This window comes from Sciurus vulgaris (genome assembly GCF_902686455.1).
Source record: "Sciurus vulgaris genome assembly, chromosome: 2".
Taxonomy (NCBI): domain Eukaryota; kingdom Metazoa; phylum Chordata; class Mammalia; order Rodentia; family Sciuridae; genus Sciurus; species Sciurus vulgaris.
The window spans coordinates 180164952-180185471 of NC_136462.1; the positions used below are offsets into that span (position 1 = coordinate 180164952).

General features: G+C 52.6%; 1 protein-coding gene across 6 annotated transcripts in view; it reads left to right on the plus strand.

Moving 5' to 3' along the window:
* The first annotated feature begins 895 nt into the window (after positions 1-895).
* The window catches only part of ZNF341 (zinc finger protein 341), a 41394-nt gene continuing 21769 nt past the window's right edge, over positions 896-20520 (plus strand). The window contains exons 1-8 of one of the 6 annotated variants that reach the window (XM_079128173.1): positions 952-1078; positions 5885-5995; positions 8408-8604; positions 12790-12939; positions 14051-14299; positions 16946-17141; positions 18679-18769; positions 19870-20063. In XM_079128173.1, the coding sequence (XP_078984299.1) occupies positions 1048-1078; positions 5885-5995; positions 8408-8604; positions 12790-12939; positions 14051-14299; positions 16946-17141; positions 18679-18769; positions 19870-20063 (1219 nt within the window). In that variant the 5' untranslated portion in view covers positions 952-1047. Of the gene's footprint in view, positions 1079-2254; positions 4683-5884; positions 5996-8407; positions 8605-12789; positions 12940-14050; positions 14300-16945; positions 17142-18678; positions 18770-19869; positions 20064-20520 lie in introns of those variants that run through there. The other 5 variants (XM_079128174.1, XM_079128177.1, XM_079128175.1 and 2 more) reach the window with 5 other exon arrangements.

Here is a 20520-nt window from a genome sequence, read left to right on the forward strand (position 1 = left end):
TAATTTTTCAGTTGACTGTCTTCTCTCACTCCTCATGGGAAAGATCAGTGAATTTGTACAGCTAACAGAGAATTTGGTTCTATGAGGGTGTGTGTGCCTATGTGTGTGTGTGAAAGAGAGAGACAGACAGGCAGAGAAAAAGACAGGTAGGTGGGAGGGTCCCTGAGACACCTGAATGGACCCCTGCGAGGCTGGACTGAGTAACTTACTGAGTACTGGGGGGTTAAGTGTCAGAAATAGGGTCCTCAGCAGGGCGCGGTGGCGAAGGCCTGTGATCCCAGCTACTCAGGAGGCTGAGGCAGGAGGATCTCCAGTTTGCGGCCAGCCTAGGGAACTTAGGGAAACCCTCAGCAATTCAGCAAGACCCTGTCTCAAGAAAGAAAAAAGAAAATGGGAGTCTCCGAGGAGCAGGGATGGAAGGTCCGTATGAAGGGAAAATAAGAGGCCCCTGAAAGGTGGCCATGGTTGATCAACAGCCAAGGAGGAATCCGAGGCGGTAGGGGATTAAGTCCAAGCAGTGATGGGAAGTTAGTTACCCGAGGAGAGCAGAGCCGGTGGCTGCCAATGGGCAAAGGTGGGGGCTTCCGCGGGAGGGAGGCCTGAGACCGGGATGGAACCCGGGTCGCTCAGCTGGGGTGTGGGGAAGCCCTTGTGACAGAGTTGGGGGGTCCGCGGGAGCGGGCGTTGCAAAGTTGGGATGCGAGCAGGGTCGGGTGGCGGAGGCTGGGTGTCCCGGGTGCGGGTCCGGCCTGGTGGGCGGGAGTGTGATTCACATCACGGGGCTGGAAGGTCCCGTGTGCGCGGCGGACACAGGCCCTGGAGTCGGAGGCTCAGGGAGCTGGGGATGGGGGCGCGGGGCGGGCTGGCGGGAGCCCCGCGATGCGGGGGTCGCGGCGGCAGCGGCAGGCTTTCCGGGGCCCGGGGCTGGGCGGCGGCTCCCGGGCGCCCCCTGGCGGCCCCGACCCCGCCGCCGCCGCCGCCGCGGCCGTTGCTCCCACAATGCTCGCGTAGCCCCGCTTCGGCTCCCGCGGCGGCGGCGGCTCCAAGATGGCGCAGGCGATCTTCGAGGCCCTGGAGGGTGAGCGGCTCCGGGCCCGGGGAGGCGGCTGTTCCGCGCTGCGCCCCCTCCCGCCGCGCCCTCGCAGCGCCGGGCCCAGGGCGCGCGGCGGCCTCGGGGCGGAGGGCGCCGGGGCCGGAACAGCCGCGGGGCGGGAGGGACGCAGACGAGAACAGCCGCGGGAGCCGCGGTCCGGCGGGGAGGGCGCAGCGGGACCGGAACAGCCGTGGGAGCCGAGGCTCGGCGGGGGGCACCGGTCCCGGAACAGCCGTCGAGAGCGGGTCCCGCGGGGAGGGGGCCTCGGGACCGGAACAGCTCCAGCTTCCAGGGCCTCGGGCCGGCGCGGGAGGGGCTCCCGGCGGGAACAGCCGGGGCCGCGCCGCTGCTCCGCAGGGCGCGCGGGCGCGAGGGACGGCGGTGGGGAGCCGCTGCCCCGGGCGCCGGACCCCGAAGAACTTCCCTTGTGCGGACCGTGTGCCTCGTGCTGCAGTGTAGGCTCTTATGTGCAGGCTGGGGAAAGCGAGGCGCCATCTGTGCGCAAGCTCGAGGCTAGGAGTTCACAGACCCAAACCAGCGAACGCTGGGCTTCTACCGTGTGTAGCGTGCTGGGCACCCAGGAAGCGATGCCTGCCGGGACACGGTGCTCCCGGATCCAAGCCATCAAATACTAGGTGCCAACGAACTCCTGTGATCTGCAGGATCCTGGGATGGAGAGTGGTCCTTAGGCTCAGAGGATTGGAGACTTGGGATACAGCAGACTTTGAGCACCTCCGTGTGCACCTGCTGGGCATCAGGGAGGAAGGACCAGGGCACAGTGTAGACTTAGGGGAAATACAGGCCCTAGAATGATGACTGTACAATTAGAGTGCAAACTGGGAGTGGATTGGGCTGGCGGTGGGAGGGAGGCTTTGAATCCTGCACCACCCTTGGAGATCTGGGCCACTTCCTTTACTTCTTGGACGTTTAGAGGTCTCCCCATAGAATGGCGATGACCCTCTCCCCATCTCGAGGTGTTCAGTTTCAAGAATTCTCATTGAGCCAGACACACTCCCCACTGCCACCCCCAATCTGGTGTGTGTGTGTGGGGAGACATTATAGAACAAGCAAGTATAGAAATTATAGAATTCTAGAAAAGGTAGATGGTAAAAGATCTCAGGTGGACGTCTGTGCTTGTGAAGAAAATAGGGAGGAGTGATGGATGTGAAGGGTGAGGGTCAATGAGTGTTCCATGTGGGAGGATAATAGGATGGAGTGTGGCCTTCATTCTCTTTAGTTTGCACTATCAGAATGACTATTACAAGAATTAGTTTTTGTATTGAAGGATGGAAAATTAAAAGAGAAATCAGCTGGGATTATAGCTGGAGGTAGAGCAGGGTCATGCACAGGCTCTGGGTTCAATTCCCAGCACCAAGAAATAAATGAATAAGTAAAAGAGAAATCAGTCCCTAGAACATCAGATGCCTGCTGGGTGAGGGAGGGGCAGCAGGACTGGAGATCCAGGGGAGAGGGTCATCCGATGACCCAGGCAGTGGGAACAGCATTTGCAAAGCTCTCCCCTGGGTCTCCCATGTGGGGGAGCAGCTAGAGAGGAGGCTTGCATTGATTTGATGAAGCTTCTGAACTTTATCTTGGGATCAGTTTAGAGCTAAGGAAAGGTTTTCAGCAGGGGAGCTGCACAATCTAATGTTTATAATGTTTTGTAAAGTTCACCCTGGCTGCTGCAGGAACAGACTGGAGGGCCCCGGGGGCTGCTGGGAGGTGAGTGAGGAGTCTGCCCAGGTTGTCAGCTGAGAACTGATGGTGGCCTGGGCCGAGGATGGTTGAGGGGATAGAAAGAGTGGATCTGAGACATGCTTGGTAGCTAGATTTGCCAAAAGTCTGGAAATGGGACGAGGGAGCAGTAGGGCGAGAAAAGAATCAAGGGGTGCCCTAGAGGCATGTTTGGGAGTGGTGCCCTGTTTTATCTGTCTGTGAGTGGTACTGGAAATTGAACCCAGGGGTGCTTTACCACTGAACTATATCCCTAGCCCTTTTATAATTTTTTATTTTGAGACAGTGTCTTGCTAAGTTTTTGAGGCTGGCCTTGAACTTTCTATCTTTCTGCCTCAACCTCCATAGTCTCTGAGATGATAGGTGTGTGCCACCACACCTAGTGGAAACCCACTATTAGGTATAATTATAATGCACCAATTAAAAATAATAGATCGATCCCCTATATCCTATACCCAGTCTCCCCCAGTGGTAAAATCTTGCAACACTAGAGTATATCACTGCTAGTCAACACAAAACAGTTCTGTCACTATCAGATATTATCCCTTTCTAGCCACACCCAAATCCTTCATTCCCTCACATTGTCCTAGACACTTGGCAGCTACTAATCTGTTCTATTTCTAAAGTTTTGTCATTTAAAGAGTACTATAGGACTGGGGTGTAGCTCGGTAGCAGAGTACTTGCCTAGCACGTGCAAAGCCCTGGGCTCAGTCCCCAGCACCACAGAGAGAGACACACACACATGCGCTCACAAAAGAGTATCATTTAAATGGAGTTGTAGAGTATATGACCTTTGAGACTTAATTTTGTACCCATCTCAATTGGAGGTCAATTCAAATTGTGGTGTCTATCAACTGTTTGTTCTTTTCTGTTGCTGAATATTGCGTGGTATGGATGTTCCACTTTAACTATTTGCCCATTGAAGGGTGTTCTGAAATGTTCCCAGATTTTTAAAATTATGAATAAAAGTTCTATGAACATTCATGTGCAGATTTGTATGGAGATGCTAAAGCACAGTTTTGCATAAATGGTAGGGAATTTATGGATGCTTGTTGAGGGAAGTGTGAACTCAGGTCTGTAGCCCTAGGTATCTGAGGGAACGAGACAGGGAATGAGTGAGACCGCCCAGGGACAGGGTAGATGAATAGTCCAGACAGAAGGAACCTCTGGAAATAGCAACATGTAGGGAGCAGACAGGAAAGGAAAGGAGGCCTGCACTAGATGGCTTTTTTTTTTTTTTTAAAGACATCTTTTTTTTTTTTTTTTTAATATTTTTGTAGTTGTTGATGGACCTTTATTTTTATTTATTTACACATGGTGCTGAGAATTGAACCCAGTGCCTCATACATGCTAGGCAAGTGCTCTACCACTGAGCCACAACCCCAGCCCCTAGATAGCTTTTTATAAGTATGACAAAATGCCCAAGATAAACAGCTCAAAGGAGGAAAGGTGGTTTCAGAGGTTTTAGTCCATAATCAGTTGGCCCTGTTGCTGTGAGCCTACAGTGACGCAAAACATCTTGGCAGGGAGAGCCAGGGACAAGAATGTATATTTTGCAGAGCATGTCCCCACGGATGTACTTCCTTCAACCAGACCCCATCTCCTAGTGGCCACCCCTTTCCAAAAGTCCATTCAATTATGAAGCCATCAGTAGATTAATCCGTTGATGAGATCAGAGCCTCGATGATCCAATCACTTCCCCAAAGCCGCAACTCTGAACATTGCTGCACTGGGGACCAAGCCTTCAACACACGAGGCTTTTGGGGGACATTCCAGGTCCAAACCGTAACAAGTTCCCAGGGAGGAGGAGGAGACCTAGGAATGGTAGCTGGAACGAAGAAGGAAATGTTTCTTGGTGAGTCTAGATGCCACCAGGAGGTCTTTGGTGATAGGTGGGAGCTTAAGTCCCCTAGAGCAGGAGGATTGGAAGGTAGGTAGAGAAAGTAAAGGGTCTCGACAGCCTTCATCAGATGCTTGATTTTGAAGGGAAGACAGACTTTTGAGATGTGTGTGTGGGTGAGGAAGCCTGGGTACCGTGACTTCCAGAGTTGCTGTATGGTTTAGGGTTAGAGGTAGCCATCAGTAAGAGAGGAGCCCAACCTAGCAGTGACTTAAAGAAACTGGAGGATTGTTTCATAGGGAAGTCCAGGGGAAGTCAGTCTGAGGTGTCAGGCGGCAGCGCGCATGCTTGCATGCTTCTCATGGGCCCAGGATCGTTCCCCCCGCCCCCCCCCTTTTTTTTTTTTGGTACTAGGAATGGAACCCAGGAGTGCTTAACCACTGAGCCCAGTCCTATTTATATTTTATTTAGAGACAGGGTCTCACTGAATGCCTGAGTGCCTCGCTAAATTGCTGAGGTTGACTTTGAACTCTAGAGCCTCCTGCCTCAGCCCCACCGGGTGGGCGGGTGGGCTCTCATGCTCTCTCCCCTCTCCCCTCTCCCCCCTCCCCTCCCTCTCCCCCTCCTCTCCTCCCCCCTATCCCATCCCATCCCATCCCATCCCCTCCCCTCCCCTCCTCCTCCTCCTCCTCCTCCTCCTCCTCCTCCTCTTCTTCTTCTTCTTCTTCTTCTCCCTCTCTCTCTCTCTCTCTCTCTCCCTCCCTCTCTCTCTCTCCCTCCCTCCCTCCCTCCCTCCCTCTCTCCCTCCCTCTCTCCCTCTCTCTCTCTCTCTCTCCCTCCCTCTCTCTCCCTCTCCCCCCCCTCCCTCCCTCTCTCTCTCTCTCTCTCTCTCTCTCTCTCTCTCTCTCTCTCTCTCTCTCCTCGGTGCTGGGTTTGAACCAGGGCCTCATGCATGTTAAGCATACCCTCTGAAACTGAGCTACACCTCTCGCCCCCCCTTTCCAGCATTTTGTCCTGCAGACCCTGAGGTTTGTCCTTTGGTCCCAGATGGTGGGTGGAGTTCCAGCCCCAAATCTTGGGATCTGTTACGGAATGGAGCGTAAGGGAGAACATCTCCCAGGCGATGCCAGCTCTCTCCCCTGGTGGTTTTGCAGTGAGTCTGGCTCGGGAGGGTGGAGATAGCCTGCTACCCTCTGAGCCTGCATTGCCTTTTTCAGGAATGGACAATCAGACCGTTCTGGCTGTCCAGTCACTGTTGGATGGCCAAGGAGCAGTCCCTGACCCAACAGGCCAGAGTGTCAATGCACCCCCTGCCATCCAGCCATTGGGTGAGTATCTGCTCTGCCCACCCATGGAGAGTCAGGGGCTCCTCAGGAAGAACAAGCAGAGCTCCTGTGGGGGCGTGGGAGCAAACTGTCACTGTGGTCCCCAGGATATCCTCCCAACCTGGACCTGCAGGCTCACTCTGGCCTTTCTCTGCTTAGCTCTGAGGACACCCTCTCTCGCCTACTTAGTGACTGTGGGGAGCTGGCATCATAGGTATAGGAACACCTAGGAGCCCGATGCTTGGCAATGCTTGTACATTTTCTCTGCAAGTCGTTTCTCAATCTCCAGAAAGAATACGCTGAGCATGAATTTCTTCAATTTAAAGACCAAGTTCGTAAGACACAGGACAAAACTCCTCTTTTGCAAGTTTGTATATGAGACAGTGTTTTCATTTGTTCTTTCCACAAATATTTTTAAGTACTTAGGAACCCCTCTAGGGACAAGAGGATAAAAACCTGGTTTGAATCCTTGCTTCCATAGTTCCTGACTCTGTGGCCGGGTCAAGTGAATTATCCTCCCTGTGTATCAGTTTCCACATCTGTAAAATGGGGATAATTGTCCTACTTCATAGGAGCCTTATGAGAATACTTGGGACGTGGTTTCGACTGTTATACGTAAGAAAGGAAAGTTTCTTATGGTTGTTAAAATATTAAATTTATTTCTCTGTTGTACGAAGCCCTGACAGGCATTTGAGGTGGGTATAGTAGTTTCTTTCTGTGGATCTGCTGCCCTCCACCTGCAGTCCAGGATGGTGCCCCAGCTCCCACCGTGACTTCCACCTTCTAGCCAACATGAAGGGAAGCGGGAAGGAAGTGGAAATCGTACCTTTTCCTCGAAAGGGGAAGTTGCATAAGCAGCACACTTCCGCTGCCACTCTGCTGGTCAGGATCCAGTCACGTGACGTGCCTAGCTAAGAAGCAGGCTGGGACGTGTATTTCCTTAACTTGGAAGCCATGTTTCCCACTGATTTTCTTTCTTTCTTTTTCTTTTTCTTTTCCTTTTTTCTTAGTACTGGGGATTGAACCCAGGGTTTCATGCATGCTAGGCAAACACTCTGCCACAGAGCTGCACCCTCAACCCTTTTTAAGATTATTTTTAAACTGTGAGACAGTGAATTGCCCAGGCTGACCTTGAACTCGGGGTCATTCTGCCTCAGCCTCCACACCTTATTTATTTGAATGATTTAAATAAAACTGAATAACAGGACTGGGAATATGGCTCAGTGGGAGAGCCTGTGCTCAGCGTGTGCCAGGCCTTGGGTGCAGTCCCCAGCACCATGCGCACACACACACACAGTGAACAGCAACTAGACATTTCTGCTACAGCCCATTTTAAGGGCTGAACACAGTGCGTGACCAAGGTAAGACCTCAGTAGTGGATGGTGTGAACTACAGTCAAGGATTCAATTGCTTTTTATTTATTTTGCACCAGGGACTGAGCTTAGGGACACTTGACCACTGAGCCACATCCCCAGCCCTTCTTATTTTTATATTTGGAGACAGTGTCTCACTAGGTTGCTTATAGCCTCGCTAAGTTGCTGAGGCTGGCTTTGAACCTGCGATCCTCTAGCCTCAGTCTCCCGAGCCTCTGGAATCACGGGTGTGTGCCGGCTCAATTAGCTTTTCATTTATTCAACAGACATCCATTGAGGACCTCCTCAGTGTCCAGGAGATATCCCAGCTGTGGGATAAATAAGATACCTTTCCTTCCCTAGGGGACTCAGTCTGGTGATGATGAGAAAGCTATTTTATGAGAGGAGCTCCCAGAGGAAGGAACTATGGCCACAGGCTTTGGGAAGGCTTCCTGGAAGAGGTGTGAATGAGTTGTTTTAAGAGAAGCAGCTCAGCAGGGGTCAGTGTGCTCACCTGGCCCAGTTGGAGAAAGAGGAATAAATTCAGGCAGGATAAAGATTCTGAGCCGGGTGTGGTGGCACACACCTGTAATCCCAGTGGCTCAGGAGGCTGAGGCAAGAGGATCGGAAGTTCAAAGCCAGCCTCAGCAACTTAGTGGGGCCCTGAGCAACTCAGTGAGACCCTGTCTCAAAATAAAATATAAGGGTTGGGGGTGTGGTTCAGTGGTTAAGCATCCCTGGGTTCAATCCCCAGTACCAAAAAAAAAAGAAAAGATTATGAAATTCTCAGTTTTGAGCTGAATTCACTTCGTTGTTCCTGGTTTCTAATTGTTTGCTACCTAGTTGCACAGGGCTGACTCTTCCTGCAGGTGCCTGTGGCTTCGAAAGCTCCCAGGAAGCACATGGGTGATGCTTGGCACACGCTCAACAAGTCAAGTTGCTGTCCCGTCTGTGACTGCAGTCTCCCGTTCTTCCTGCTGATGCCCTGACTTATTCTTGCTTTTCTTCCCATTACTCAATCCCTCTGGGGACCCTTCCTGCCGCCCCCTGGTGTGACCCTCAGATGACGAGGACGTCTTTCTCTGCGGGAAGTGTAAGAAGCAGTTCAACTCCTTGCCAGCCTTTATGACCCACAAGCGGGAACAGTGCCAGGGGAGTGCTCCTGCCCTGGCCACAGTCTCGCTGGCCACAAACAGCATCTACACCCCTTCGGCAGCACCTGCCGCGGTCCAGCAGGCCCCACCTCCTGCCAATCGCCAGGTATTCGTTCACTCATTTATTCCTCCAGCTTTTTTTTTTTTTTGAAGATGGGTCTTGCTGTGTTGCTCAGGTTGAACTTGCCATCCTCCTACTTCAGCCGCCCGAGTAGCTGGGATTACAGGCATGCGCCACCACACTGTCCCAGCAGATCTGTTCAAGTACCTACTGTGTGTCAGGCACTGCTGGGCCCTGGTGGTCCCTCAGTGGACAGAAGAGACCAGGTCACTGCCCTTGTGGAGTTGAGGGAAACGGATAGATATGCACAGACAAATACGTAAAGCTGCAATTTTCTCAGTGTGTTAAGTGCAGAGCTAGGGGATGCCAAGAGAGAGTGGGTGGGTTTGCCATATTGCATACAGTACCTGGGAAAGGCTCTGCGGAAAGGTGATGTCTGAGCCAAGTCCCAAGCAGGTGAGGGGAAGAGCGTCCAGATGGAGGGATCAGCAGGTGCAAAGACCTGAGACAAAAGCAAGCCGGGTTATTCCAGGAAGGGACAGTGGCTGGGAGGATGAGTAAGGCAGAGGGTGAGAGGGCCACCCGGGGGGCCTGGCAGGTAGTGTGGGCCTCATGGGCCTTCACCTGAGGTGAGATGGGAGGTGCTGGAAAGTTCTGAGCAGAAAAGGGGTGTAGTCTGTCTTGCACTTTAACCAGGTCTCTCTGGCTGCTGTAGAGAGTAGACTTTGACAGGCATCGAGCAAACCCAATAGGCAGTGCCAGATGGTTCCAGGCAGTGGGCCGTGGCGGCTTGACCAGGGTGGTGCTGAGGAGGTGGTGAGAGGATGCGGGGAATATTTTGAAGGTGTTAGTGACAGCACTGGTGGATCAGTTGAGTGAGGAGTGTGACATAAGAGACATAAGAGGAGTCAAGGGTGACTCCAGAGTTGGAGTTGCCATCTTCCAAAGTGGGAAAGCCACCAGGAGAATACTTTAGCGGGGTATCAGGATTCATCTGGACATGCCCTGGGACCCGTAAAGGGAGGCAGAGGCAGTGTCGACCATGCCAACCTCCAAGTCTAGAGGTCAGAAGGAAGTCCAGACTGGAGCAAGGCACCCTGGTGGGCCCTAGGGTCAAAGGATCCCTTGTGAAGGAGTCTGGGCTTGTCTCCAGAAGAGGTCAAGGAGCTGAATTTCCCTGACTTCCTCGTCTCTCCTTACTCCTTTGGAATATTCTTTCATGCTTTGTAGGGATGTAATTTCTGCTATTAGAATAAAAGCATTTACCCTGCCAGCCCCATTGGGATGTGTAGACTGAAACTTTCCAAATTGCCACAGGATCTTCTAGCACAGAACAGTCATTTTTCTAATTCCTTGATTATGAGTTTTGCTGGAAGAAAATATTCCCCTCCCCTACTTTTTTTTTCTAAATTCTTTCTTTTTCTTTTTTTTTTTTTTTTTTTTTTTTTGGTACTGGGGCTGGAACCCAGGGGTGTTTAAACCACTGAGCGACTTCCCCAACCCTTTTTATATTTTATTTAGAGACAGGGTCTCCCCGAGTTGCTGAGGCTGGCTTTGAACTCTTGATCCTCCTGCCTCTGCCTCTGGAGCTGCTGGGATTTCAGGAGTGTGCCACTGCGCCTGGCTTTTTATTTTATTTTCAGACAGGTCTCACTAAGTTACTGAGACTGGCCTTGAACTTGTCATCCTATTGCCTCAGCTACACCACCTTACCCAGCCAGAGAGGAAAATTCTTCTAGTTCTGGGCAAGGAAATAACTTCCTTGCACAAGCACAAGCAGTCAGTGATTCAGATGAATACACATGTGATTACCACATTTCATTTCAGCTGAACTCATGAAAATATGAGTGAGCCAGAATTTCTTGGCCATAACGTGGGACATTTGCCCAACTTGCCTGAGCTGCCCTTGCTCAATCGAGGGCAGAGACATCTCATCACTGAAGCGGGGGCTCTGGGTTCTGAGACCCAGTTGCTGCTCTCCCTAGAGGTTTCATAGACAGGTGGTCTAGGAAGAAGGCAAGGGCCTGTTTAATGGATATAGAGAATGAAAAATCCCCACGATAACGAGGCCTGAGAAAAAGGGAGTAAAGATGGAGGCCATGCGCTGACAGCCTTCATCTCCCAGGACAAAGGTTTTCCAGGTGCCAACTGCAGACAGGGAGGAGGTGTTTCATCGCCCTAAAAGGAAACAGTCTCCTCGAAAGGAAATCCTCTTCAGACACTGTCCTCAGACCTTGACCGCAAGGCTCACATTCCTGAGTGTCCAAGCAAACTGATGTGCTCACTAGACCACCCCTCAAAATAACCTGCATAAACCCAGCCCCTCTCTTTGTTCAGTGGCTCATTTCCACCAGGACAGTGGGTTCACGGGCACCATTTCATCCCTGCATCCCTGTTCCTGAATAAACAGTTGGGATGACGCGGGAGGTTTGCATCCTGCTGGGTCTTTTTGTGCTAACCTTTTGGTTCCCTGACCAGGAATGGACAGCGAGGTAATGTTCCCTACTGCCCTGCAGCCCCTTCCTTTCCCTGCAATCAGTTAAACAGCCCATGAGGCCTGGAGATGACCAAGATCTGCCGGCACCTCCAAGGCCCTCTGAAAGCTGGAAGGACCCCAGCCACCGCTCCCAGGAGCTGCAGCTGAATCTCCAAACTGACTGCGTTCCCTTCCCTGTGGATGTAGGTCTCTCCTGCCCTTTGCTGTCCACGCCGGAGACATTTGGTGCAAGGGATAGACAGAGGGCCCAAGACAACTGAGTTCAGCCATCCAGGCAGCTCTGTGGTGCTGTACGAAGGTTTTGGGTCTGAAGTCTAACTCCAACAGCCCCCAGGGGTACCAGATGTCAACTGCTGTGTGGGAAAAGTGTGGCGCATGAGGCAGGAGGAAGGCCTCTGGCTGGGGCGACTCCCTAGCCTTGCACCTGACTTCCACAGCCCTCGGGGTACCAGACATCAGCCACCTACTTAACTTTTGGGGCTTTATGCCACATGAACAGTAAAAGGACTTCTATCACACCCTTTGTTGGCGTTAAAGGACGCCCTCCCCAGTCTTCCCTTCCCCTGCACACCCAGCAAACCACACCTTGCCATTTCAACCCCCCGAATAAACAGCTGAGATGACTCCTGGGGTTTGCGTCCTGCCTGATCTTTCTATGCTTACACTGTTGGTAAAGAAAAACAGAAACGGTACAGAACGCACCCCTGACAGCCAGTTTGACACTTCCTCATAAGGTCTGTCTGACCCCCCCACTATTGTGAGCATGATATTATTATTTTTATTCACTTGCATCTTTGCCCATAATACAGGCCTTCCCTCCTACTTTTTCAAAGTTAGGAGGTTACGAATCCAGGCTCCTTTGTGCTGTTCCTCTCCCTTGCCCCCAGGTAGCTGTTGGCAGATATCCTTCATGGCCTCAGGTACTTTCAAATATTTTTTTAAAGTAACTGCTGGAATTATATGCTATTGTTTTAGATATCTTTAAAACAATAAGACAATCTTCATATCTTTATGCCATTTGATTTTTCATGCTATATAATATTGTTTCTATTCTATGACTATGTTATTTTTTAAAATAGTTTTTATAGTTTTGTTTTGTTTACCTATTTTTATGTGGTGCTGAGGATCAAACCCAGTGCCTCATGTGTGGTAGGCAAGTGCTCTACCACTGAGCTACAACCCCAGCCCTGTGATGTTATTTTTTAATTCATTTCCCTATTGATGGACATTAAGGTTATTTAGTCTTTCACTGTAAGAAATAAGACTGTGTGGCCCAGTGCAGTGGCAGACGCTGTAATACCAGTGACTTGGGAGGCAGAGGCCAGGGGATAGCAAGTTCGAGGCCAGCCTCAGCAACTTGGCCAGACTCTGTCTCAAAATAAATAAAAAGGGCCAGGATGCGGTTCGGTGGTAAGGAGACCAGGCTTGTGAAGCCTCTCATCTGTGGCAGTCGTGTGAGTGTTTCCTGGCGCAGAAACCAGGAGGCGTCATTGCTGGATCATAGGATTTCAGTTCTCAGAGGGGTGTGGGTTATTCTCCTGTGGAGGTGACCGAGCGGAGACTGAGAGCAGCAGAGTGCCCAGGGTCATACCGTAGGGAGCATCAAGGGGCAGTGGAACCCAGGTCTGTGGGACTCTGGAATCTGCTCTTTGATCATTCCCTCCGCTTCCTTGCAGAGCCTCAGACATGTCCAAACATTCTCTTCCCCTCTGTCCGTCCCTCTCACTGTTCAGATCTCCACGTACATCACGGTGCCCCCGTCCCCACTGATCCAGACCCTGGTGCAGGGGAACATCTTGGTGAGCGATGATGTGCTCATGTCTGCCATGTCGGCCTTCACGTCCCTGGACCAGCCCATGCCCCAGGGGCCCCCGCCTGTGCAGGTAAGGAAGCCGGGCTTCTCACAGGGTCTTTTTCTTGTTTTGATTTTTGTGTGTGTGTTTTTTTTTTTGTAGTATTGAGGATCAAACTCAGGACCTTACACATGCTAAGAAGCCTCCAAGCCCGCATTTAGCTCCCGTGGATTCGGTGCCTTGCTGAAAAAGGGGGCTTGGCCTGGCTCTTGGCCATGCTGAGGGCCATAGTTGGGGGGATTGCACAGCCACGGCCCGGCTATTTTGACTCCTGCTTTTGTTTTTAAAACTGTCCCTTGTCAGCTGGATGTGGTGGTGCACACCTGTAATCCCAGTGACCTGGGAGGCTGAGGCAGGAGATCACAAGTTCAAGACCAGCCTCAGCAATTTAGTGAGGCTCTAAGAAACTTAGTGAGACGCTGTCTCAAAATAAAATATAAAAAGGGCTGGGGTGTAGCTCAGTGGTAAAGCATCCCTGAGTTAAATACCCCCCAATATTAGAAAATGCACAGCGGCTCCTTGGGATTTTCCTAGGCGACCAGCCACCATGACCACAAGGCCAGATCCCAGGAGGGATGGAATTCCTCACAGTAAACCACACTGTTGGTACGAAGAGTCCAGATGAGCTGGTACTGGTGCAGTGCAGCCTGTGCCACCCGTGGGCAGACGGCCTTATCCGCCAAGGGGGTGCTCCAAAGCCAGGTTCCCAGAGGCCAGCTGAGAGCCAATCCTGCAACAGGCCCTTCGTCAGATGGCAACCTGCAGGCTGGGCTGGGGCTCCGTGGCAGTGCGCCCGCCTGGCATGTCTGAGGCACTGGGTTCGATCCTCAGCACCCCATAAAAGTAAATAAATAAAATGAAGGTATCGTGTCCATCTACAACTAAAAAATATATACATTAAAAAAAAGATGGCCACAAGCTGGGTCAGGTTTGCTGGTATCCTTAGAAAAAAAGAAGAGCAGCACCAGGCCCATGCCCCTCAGAGCTTCTGGGACTGTTCCCCTGTCCTCCTAGCCCCGTCCTCTGATCTGCCTGTGAGTGGCTCTCCTTCCCATGCGGTGGCTCAGGCAGAAGCATCCACGCTGATGCGCGGTGGAGAAGCCAGCAGCTCTCATGCTTTGCTTGTCTTTTTTGATTTCAGAGTCTGAACATGCATCCTGTGCCCGGTTACCTTACTCAGCCTCCTCCACCTCCTCCACCCCCACCCCCTCTGCCTCCGCCGCCACCTCCACAACCCCCGCCACCCCCACCCCAGAGCCTGGGTCCCCCTGGGCGTCCCAACCCTGGCGGCAGTGGCGTGGTGGAGGTGTACAGCGCTGCTGCGCCCATGGCTGGGAGTGGGACAGTGGAGATCCAGACTCTGGGGATGCAGCCCTACCCGCCGCTGGAGGTGAGCCAGGGCTGGGGAGGGCCAGAGGGGGCCTGGTCAGTCACGGTCCTGTCCTGAGCACCAGCTGTGTGCCAGGCACTGTGCCAGGGGTACGGTACCATAGGGAGTTCCCCAGACCCCACCCCAGTCCTCATGGGAGATGCATCATGGGAGAAAGCAGGACTTGAATGGAAGCATCATACCTGCAGAAGGAAATACCAGCCAGGGAAGGGTGGACGAAGGAGAGGTTGTGGCAGAAATACTGGCCATTCTCAGGGGCAGGCCAGTGCTTGCCTCTGGGGAGAGGATTCCCGAATGATCAGCACGTGTGTCTCTTTCATTCTCTAAGAAGCCAGGTGTATCAGTTAGCTATTGCTGTGTAAGGAACATCCACAGACCTCAGTGTTTATGTCTGAGTGCTATGGTAGTTGGTTTGACAGCTCTGCTGATCCTGCCTGGCTGTCAGCCGCCCTAGGATGGCCTGGACTGGGACAGGTGAGACCCCGCTCTCCTCTTTGTGGGCCTCATCTCTGCAGGTTCTCAAGGCTGTGGTGGAGGTGAATATGCAAACAGAAATGCTTGAGGCCACTCTGAGCTTAGACTTGTAAGTGACACAAGTCATTTCTCTTAGCCAAAATAGGTTTCAAGGCCAGCTTAGATTCAGGGGTAGCACTGGATGCCACTTGTTGATGGGAAAAGCTGCCAAGGTGCTCTGCAAAGGTTCTGCAAAGGCAGGGACACAGGGAGGGGTGAAGAACTGGGGCCAGCGACCAATCAGTGTCATAACCCAGTGGCAGTCCCGTAACCGCCTAGGAAGTCCTTGAGTGATGTGTGAATTCATGCATGTGACAAATATTAGTTGAGTGCAGTACTGGTCAGGGGTTGGCCAGGAAAGTGCAAACCCACTGGGTTTCTGGCAGGGGGGTTTAGTACAGGAAGTCCGGTGCTTCCTGAGCTGGTGGAAGGGCTGGAGAAGCGAATGCCAGGGTCGGTGCACTGGGTTTCAGGCCTGGGGAGCCAGGGCACGGCTGCTGCGTCCAGATGCGAGGAACCCGAGGCACCCGTGGGTCTGGAGTCTGCGGCTGCCGCTCCGGCCGCCTGAGGCCTGGGCCAGGGGTCAGGGGCCTTGCAGAGTCCCGCCAGCCACGCCTGTGCTTGTGACGTGCACAGCCTGCCCGTCTTCCACCCCGCCTGGTGGACGAGGCGCTTTCTGCCTCCCTCTGCATTCCAAATCTCCAGCAGAAGCTGCTTCCCGGCAGAACTGAGTCTGAGTTCAGAACCATGCTGGCAAGGTAGTGCGCATTTCCGGGGTGAGCCTGGACAGGCGTGGGCGTGGTGCCAGGAGCTAGCAGACAGGACAGGTGGCAGCGCCGACTGGGGCCTGTCAGATCCCACCGAGTGCTTCAGTGAACCCAGTCGCTCAGCAAGTCTCCGTTGAATTCTCGGTATGCCAAGCGTCGCTCTAAGCCTGGGGTTGGAGGAATGAGCAGCGGACTAAGATCCCTGCCCTGTGGAGAGAAGCAGATGAGAGCACAGACAGGGGAACGTGCGATCTCGATTTCTGAGAGGCGACTAGGGATTGAACCCAGGGCACTGTACCACTGAGCCACGTCCCCAGCCCTTTTTATGTTTTATTCTGAAGCAGGGTCTCCCTGAGTTGCTTAGGGCCTCGCTAAGTGACTGAGGCTGGCCTTGAACTTGCACTCTTCCTGTCTCAGCCTCCCAAGCTGCTGGGATTCCAGACGTGCGCCACCATTCCTGGCTCAGAATGTCAGTTAATGATAAGTGTGAGGAGGAAAATAAAGCAGAGGGGCGCGGGAAGTGACGTTTTCGATAGGACGGCCTAGAAAGACCCATGAACGCTGGATGAACGAGTTCTTCACAGTGTCCCAGTCGTGATCCAGGCGTAGTTGGCTCAGTTTTGTGCATGACTTAGAGTCACTCATCAGCTTTTTGTGGCATCAGCATCAGCTCACAGCTGAGGGGAGGCTGTTACTGCAGCTTCTCCTGGGGTCAGTTAGCTCTGAGGGCACGGGCTCTTTGGACTGCCTGTTTCTCTTGTGCTAGCAAACTACCACCAAGAGCAAAAATAGCCGGGTGTGGAGGCACGTGTCTGTAATCCCGGTGACTCAGGAGGCTGAGGCAGGAGGATTGCAAGTTCAAGGCCAGCCTCAGTAAGTTAGCGAGGCCCTCTCTCAAAATAGAACATAGAAAATGAAAAAATAAAAAAACAACTGGAGACGTGGCTCAGTGGTAAAGTGCCCCTGGCTTCAATCCCCAGTACTGGAAAGAAAACATAAGCAGTTATAACAGCAATAATAACAGCTCATGTTTATTGAGTGCCTAATGTATGCCAGCCTTTGTTTTAAGTTCTTAATTGTTACTTTGTTTAATTCTCAAACAACCCCATGACAGGGGGCTGTGAGTTACCTCATTTTACAGATGAGGAAACAGACAGATTAAAACCCAGGGTCCCTTAGACAGTAAGTGGCAGAGTCCAGACTCGATCCCAGGTAGCTGCCCTCAAAGCTGCTTCTGGCCTGCTGCTTTGTGAAGTTCCAGGGAGTCTTGGAGTGACAGGTGGCTGAGCCCAGCAGCTGCTGGGGCTGGGGGCTGGGCAGCTCTCATCTCCCCCAGGCTCCTTCCCTGACAGTGCTGTCTTTCTAGGTACCAAACCAGTGTGTGGAGGCTCCAGTGTTCCCCACACCCCCGGTGTACAGCCCTGGCAAACAGGGATTCAAACCGAAAGGACCCAATCCCACTGTCCCTATGACCAGCGCCACCGGGGGCACAGTGGCCACCTTTGACTCCCCGCCAACACTGAAGACCAGACGGGCTAAAGGTGCCAGTGGACTCCCGGAAGGTGGGCCCCAGCCTGCCGTGAGCATCTTTCCTTGGCATTAGCCTATCCGCAGGCTGTTTGGTTCTGGTCTTCTCTTTTGTGATGGTTAGGATTAATTTTGGATGCATATAATGTAAAATCTTAAAATAAGTGACTTAAAAGTGATAGAATTTCTTTTCTATCCTGTATAGAACAAGACCAGAAGCAGGCAATCTGGGGATCACGTGACGTGGTCACCAGGCACCCATGTATCTTCTGTCTTTCTGTTCCTCTATCCCCAGAGCATGGCTTCATTTATCAGGGTGCCTCATCATCTAAAATGGCTGCTGGAGCTCCAGTCATCAATTTCATATTCCAGGCAGTAAGAAGGAGGAAGAAAGGAAGGGTAAAAGGGGTCCCTCCCAGCTTCCAGAAGTTCTGTATGAGACTTTTGATTACATCTAATTGGTGAGAACTTAGTCACATGGCCATACCTAGCTGGAAAGGAAGCTGGAAAATGTCTGCGTTAGCTGGGAACACTGATGTTCCCATTATGTAAGGGATTTGTGAGGGAAGGAGGAGAGAATGGCTGTCAGACGAGTAGTAGTGTCTGTTACCTTTTTGGAGATGTTGAATATGGGGTGGGTGACAGTGTCAGAAGCAGAAGGGAGAGGGAGGGAAAAGATACCAAGAATTTTCCAGGGGCTTTCCAGTCATTCACTTCCTCTTTTCTTTCTTTCCACAAATATGTGTTGGCCTGTGTGTGCCAGGCTCCATGTCAGGCACTGGGGGTCTCATATCCTGGTCCATGATTCCTTTTGCCCTCAGTTACCCATAGCTTAATGGGAGAGAGAGAGACAGGAAATAAATATTTAGGGTCACTCTAGGAAGGAGATTAGCAGGGTTCTGTGATCGAGAAGACTAGGGAGAGGCTGGAAAATGATGCAGTCTGGCCGGGTGCTGGTGCACACCTGTAACCCCAACAGTATGGGGAGGCTGAGGCCCGAGGATTGCAAGTTCAAGGCCAGCCTCAGCAATTCAGTGTGGAGGCCCTAAGCAGCTCAGTGAGACCCTGTCTCAAAATAAAATATAAAAGAATGTCTGGGAATGTAGCTCAGTGGTTAAGTGCCCCCCCACGATGCCACCTGTTCATCTGGGGAGGGGAAGGAGGCAGCATTGTGGGTATCTGAGGAGCAAGCATTCCATGCCAGGGGGACCCGCAGGTGCATAGGCTTGGAGATGGGACCACATGAGGTCTTTCAAGGTTAGTAAGGACTACACCGCGGCTCGCTGGAGGGATGCTAAGGCTGACAAGGAGTCAGAGCGTGCAGGGTGCCCACTGCACAGGAGAGAGGTCGGCCTTTACCCTGGGGCGAGGGGGGCCTTTGAGGCTGTCCTGCTTCCAGCCAGAGCGTTGCCAGGTTTGCCCCGGGCACCTGCCGCTTTCTCTGCCTGTGCATGGATGTGGCCTTTCTGGGTGAGGGCTGCCTGGCCGCAGTCCAGGGGGTGGGTGACAGAGGCGCCCCGGTGCCCTCCGCGGGGTGCAGCCTCACCGTGGCCTGCTCACACTGTCTTTCAGCTGCAGGGAAGCCCAAGGCTCAGAGGCTCAAGTGCTCCTACTGTGACAAGTCATTCACCAAAAACTTCGACCTGCAGCAGCACGTCCGAAGGTACCTGGGGCGGGGTCTCCTCTCGGCCTCCTGCTGTCTCGGTGCTCAGGGCTGCAGCCCAGGTCAGGGAGTGTTTTCCTTTCACTCTCAGAACCAGCAGGAGGGAAAGTCAAGGCGGAGGGGGGTGGGGGGGGATGCACTTGGATTGAGAGGGGCTTTGTAGCTGCAGAGAGCTGGCCTGCCAGGGCTGCTCTGCTAGAACCGCTCAGGGTGAATGGGCGCCTCTTGTCCCAGCGCAGGAGAGCCTGTCTGAGCCTCAATTTTTCCATCTGTGGAATGGAAGGGCGTGTTTGTTGAGAGTTTCTCACAGAGTGGGGGTTTTAGTCAGCTTTCTTGCCACTGTGGCCAGAAGACCTGGCAAGAACTATTGGAGGGGAGGAACAGTTTACTTGGGGCTCACAGTTTCAGAGGTCTCAGTCCACAGATGGCTAACTCCACTGCTCCGAGCCCTGAGTGAGGCAGAACATCCTGGCAGAAGGGAGTGGAGGAGGAAGGCAGCTCAGGACCTGTCACTCAGGACGCAGAGAGAGCTCTGCTCGCCAGGAACAAAGTGTGAACCCCCTGGGCACAGTGGCACTTGCCTATAATCCCAGTGGCTCAGGAGGCTGAGGCAGGAGGATCTTGAGTTCAAAGCCAACCTCAGCCAAAGCGAGGCCCTAAGCAACTCAGTGAGACCCTGTTGCTAAATAAAATACAAAATAGGGCTGGGGATGTGACTCAGTGGTTAAGTGCTCCTGAGTTCAATCCCTGGTACCAAAAAAAAAAAAAAAATGTTGACTAGCAATAGAAGTGTTATGCTTTGGCAACTAGGATGCTTCAAATAACAGAAGTCCCCATTTAATAGGCTGGAGTAATTAAGAACCACTTGCTCTCACAGTTCAGCTCCAGGGTTGTTGATTCAACAGCTCAGTAACAGGATCAGAGCTCAGGGTGTTTCCACCCCTGGACTGCCTTCCTCAGTCAGAGGGTGTGTCCCCAGGGTGTCAGGTGGTGGTGAGCATCATCAGGATCTGCCTCTGGGCCTTCCTGTGTCTGTGCGCTGCTGGGCTCAGGCGGGGCCCTCATTCCCACTAGCGAGCTAACAAGCCCCGTCCCCGCAGCCATACCGGTGAGAAGCCCTTCCAGTGCATTGCGTGTGGCCGTGCCTTCGCTCAGAAGTCAAACGTCAAGAAACACATGCAGACCCACAAGGTGTGGCCTCCAGGGCGCAGTGGTGGCACCGTTTCTCGCAACTCTGTGACCGTCCAAGTCATGGCCTTAGATCCCAGCAGGCAAGAGGAAGAGGAGAATGCAGGTGGGTGGACGTGAGGAAAGCCACTCTCCCAGTTGTCCTTCTGCAGCTTTATAGATTTCTGTTGCCAGCTGTGTGACCTTGAGCAACCTCCTTGACCTCTCTGGGCTTCAGCCTACTTTGTCTATAAAAGAGGGCATAGGATGAAAGGGAAGGTGACAGGTACACAGTATGCGAGGTGTTCCTTTGTCTGTACCATGGCAGACATCCCTGATAGTTACCTTTTTTTTCGTTGAGCCTGGATCTCACACCTCACAATCCATTTTGAATATATTACTGCGGGCAGTGACTCTGATTAGGAGTTGAAACCTGTTTGATCTCTGTCTCCAGAGCTCTTTGTCCATTGTTGGGTTCTCGTTCATCTCAGCCCTCACTTGTTCTGGAACGGGTGCTCTGTCCCTCTCCTTGGCTTACTTCTGCAGTGGGATGGTAGACTCACTAAGTTCAGAGCAGTGCTGTC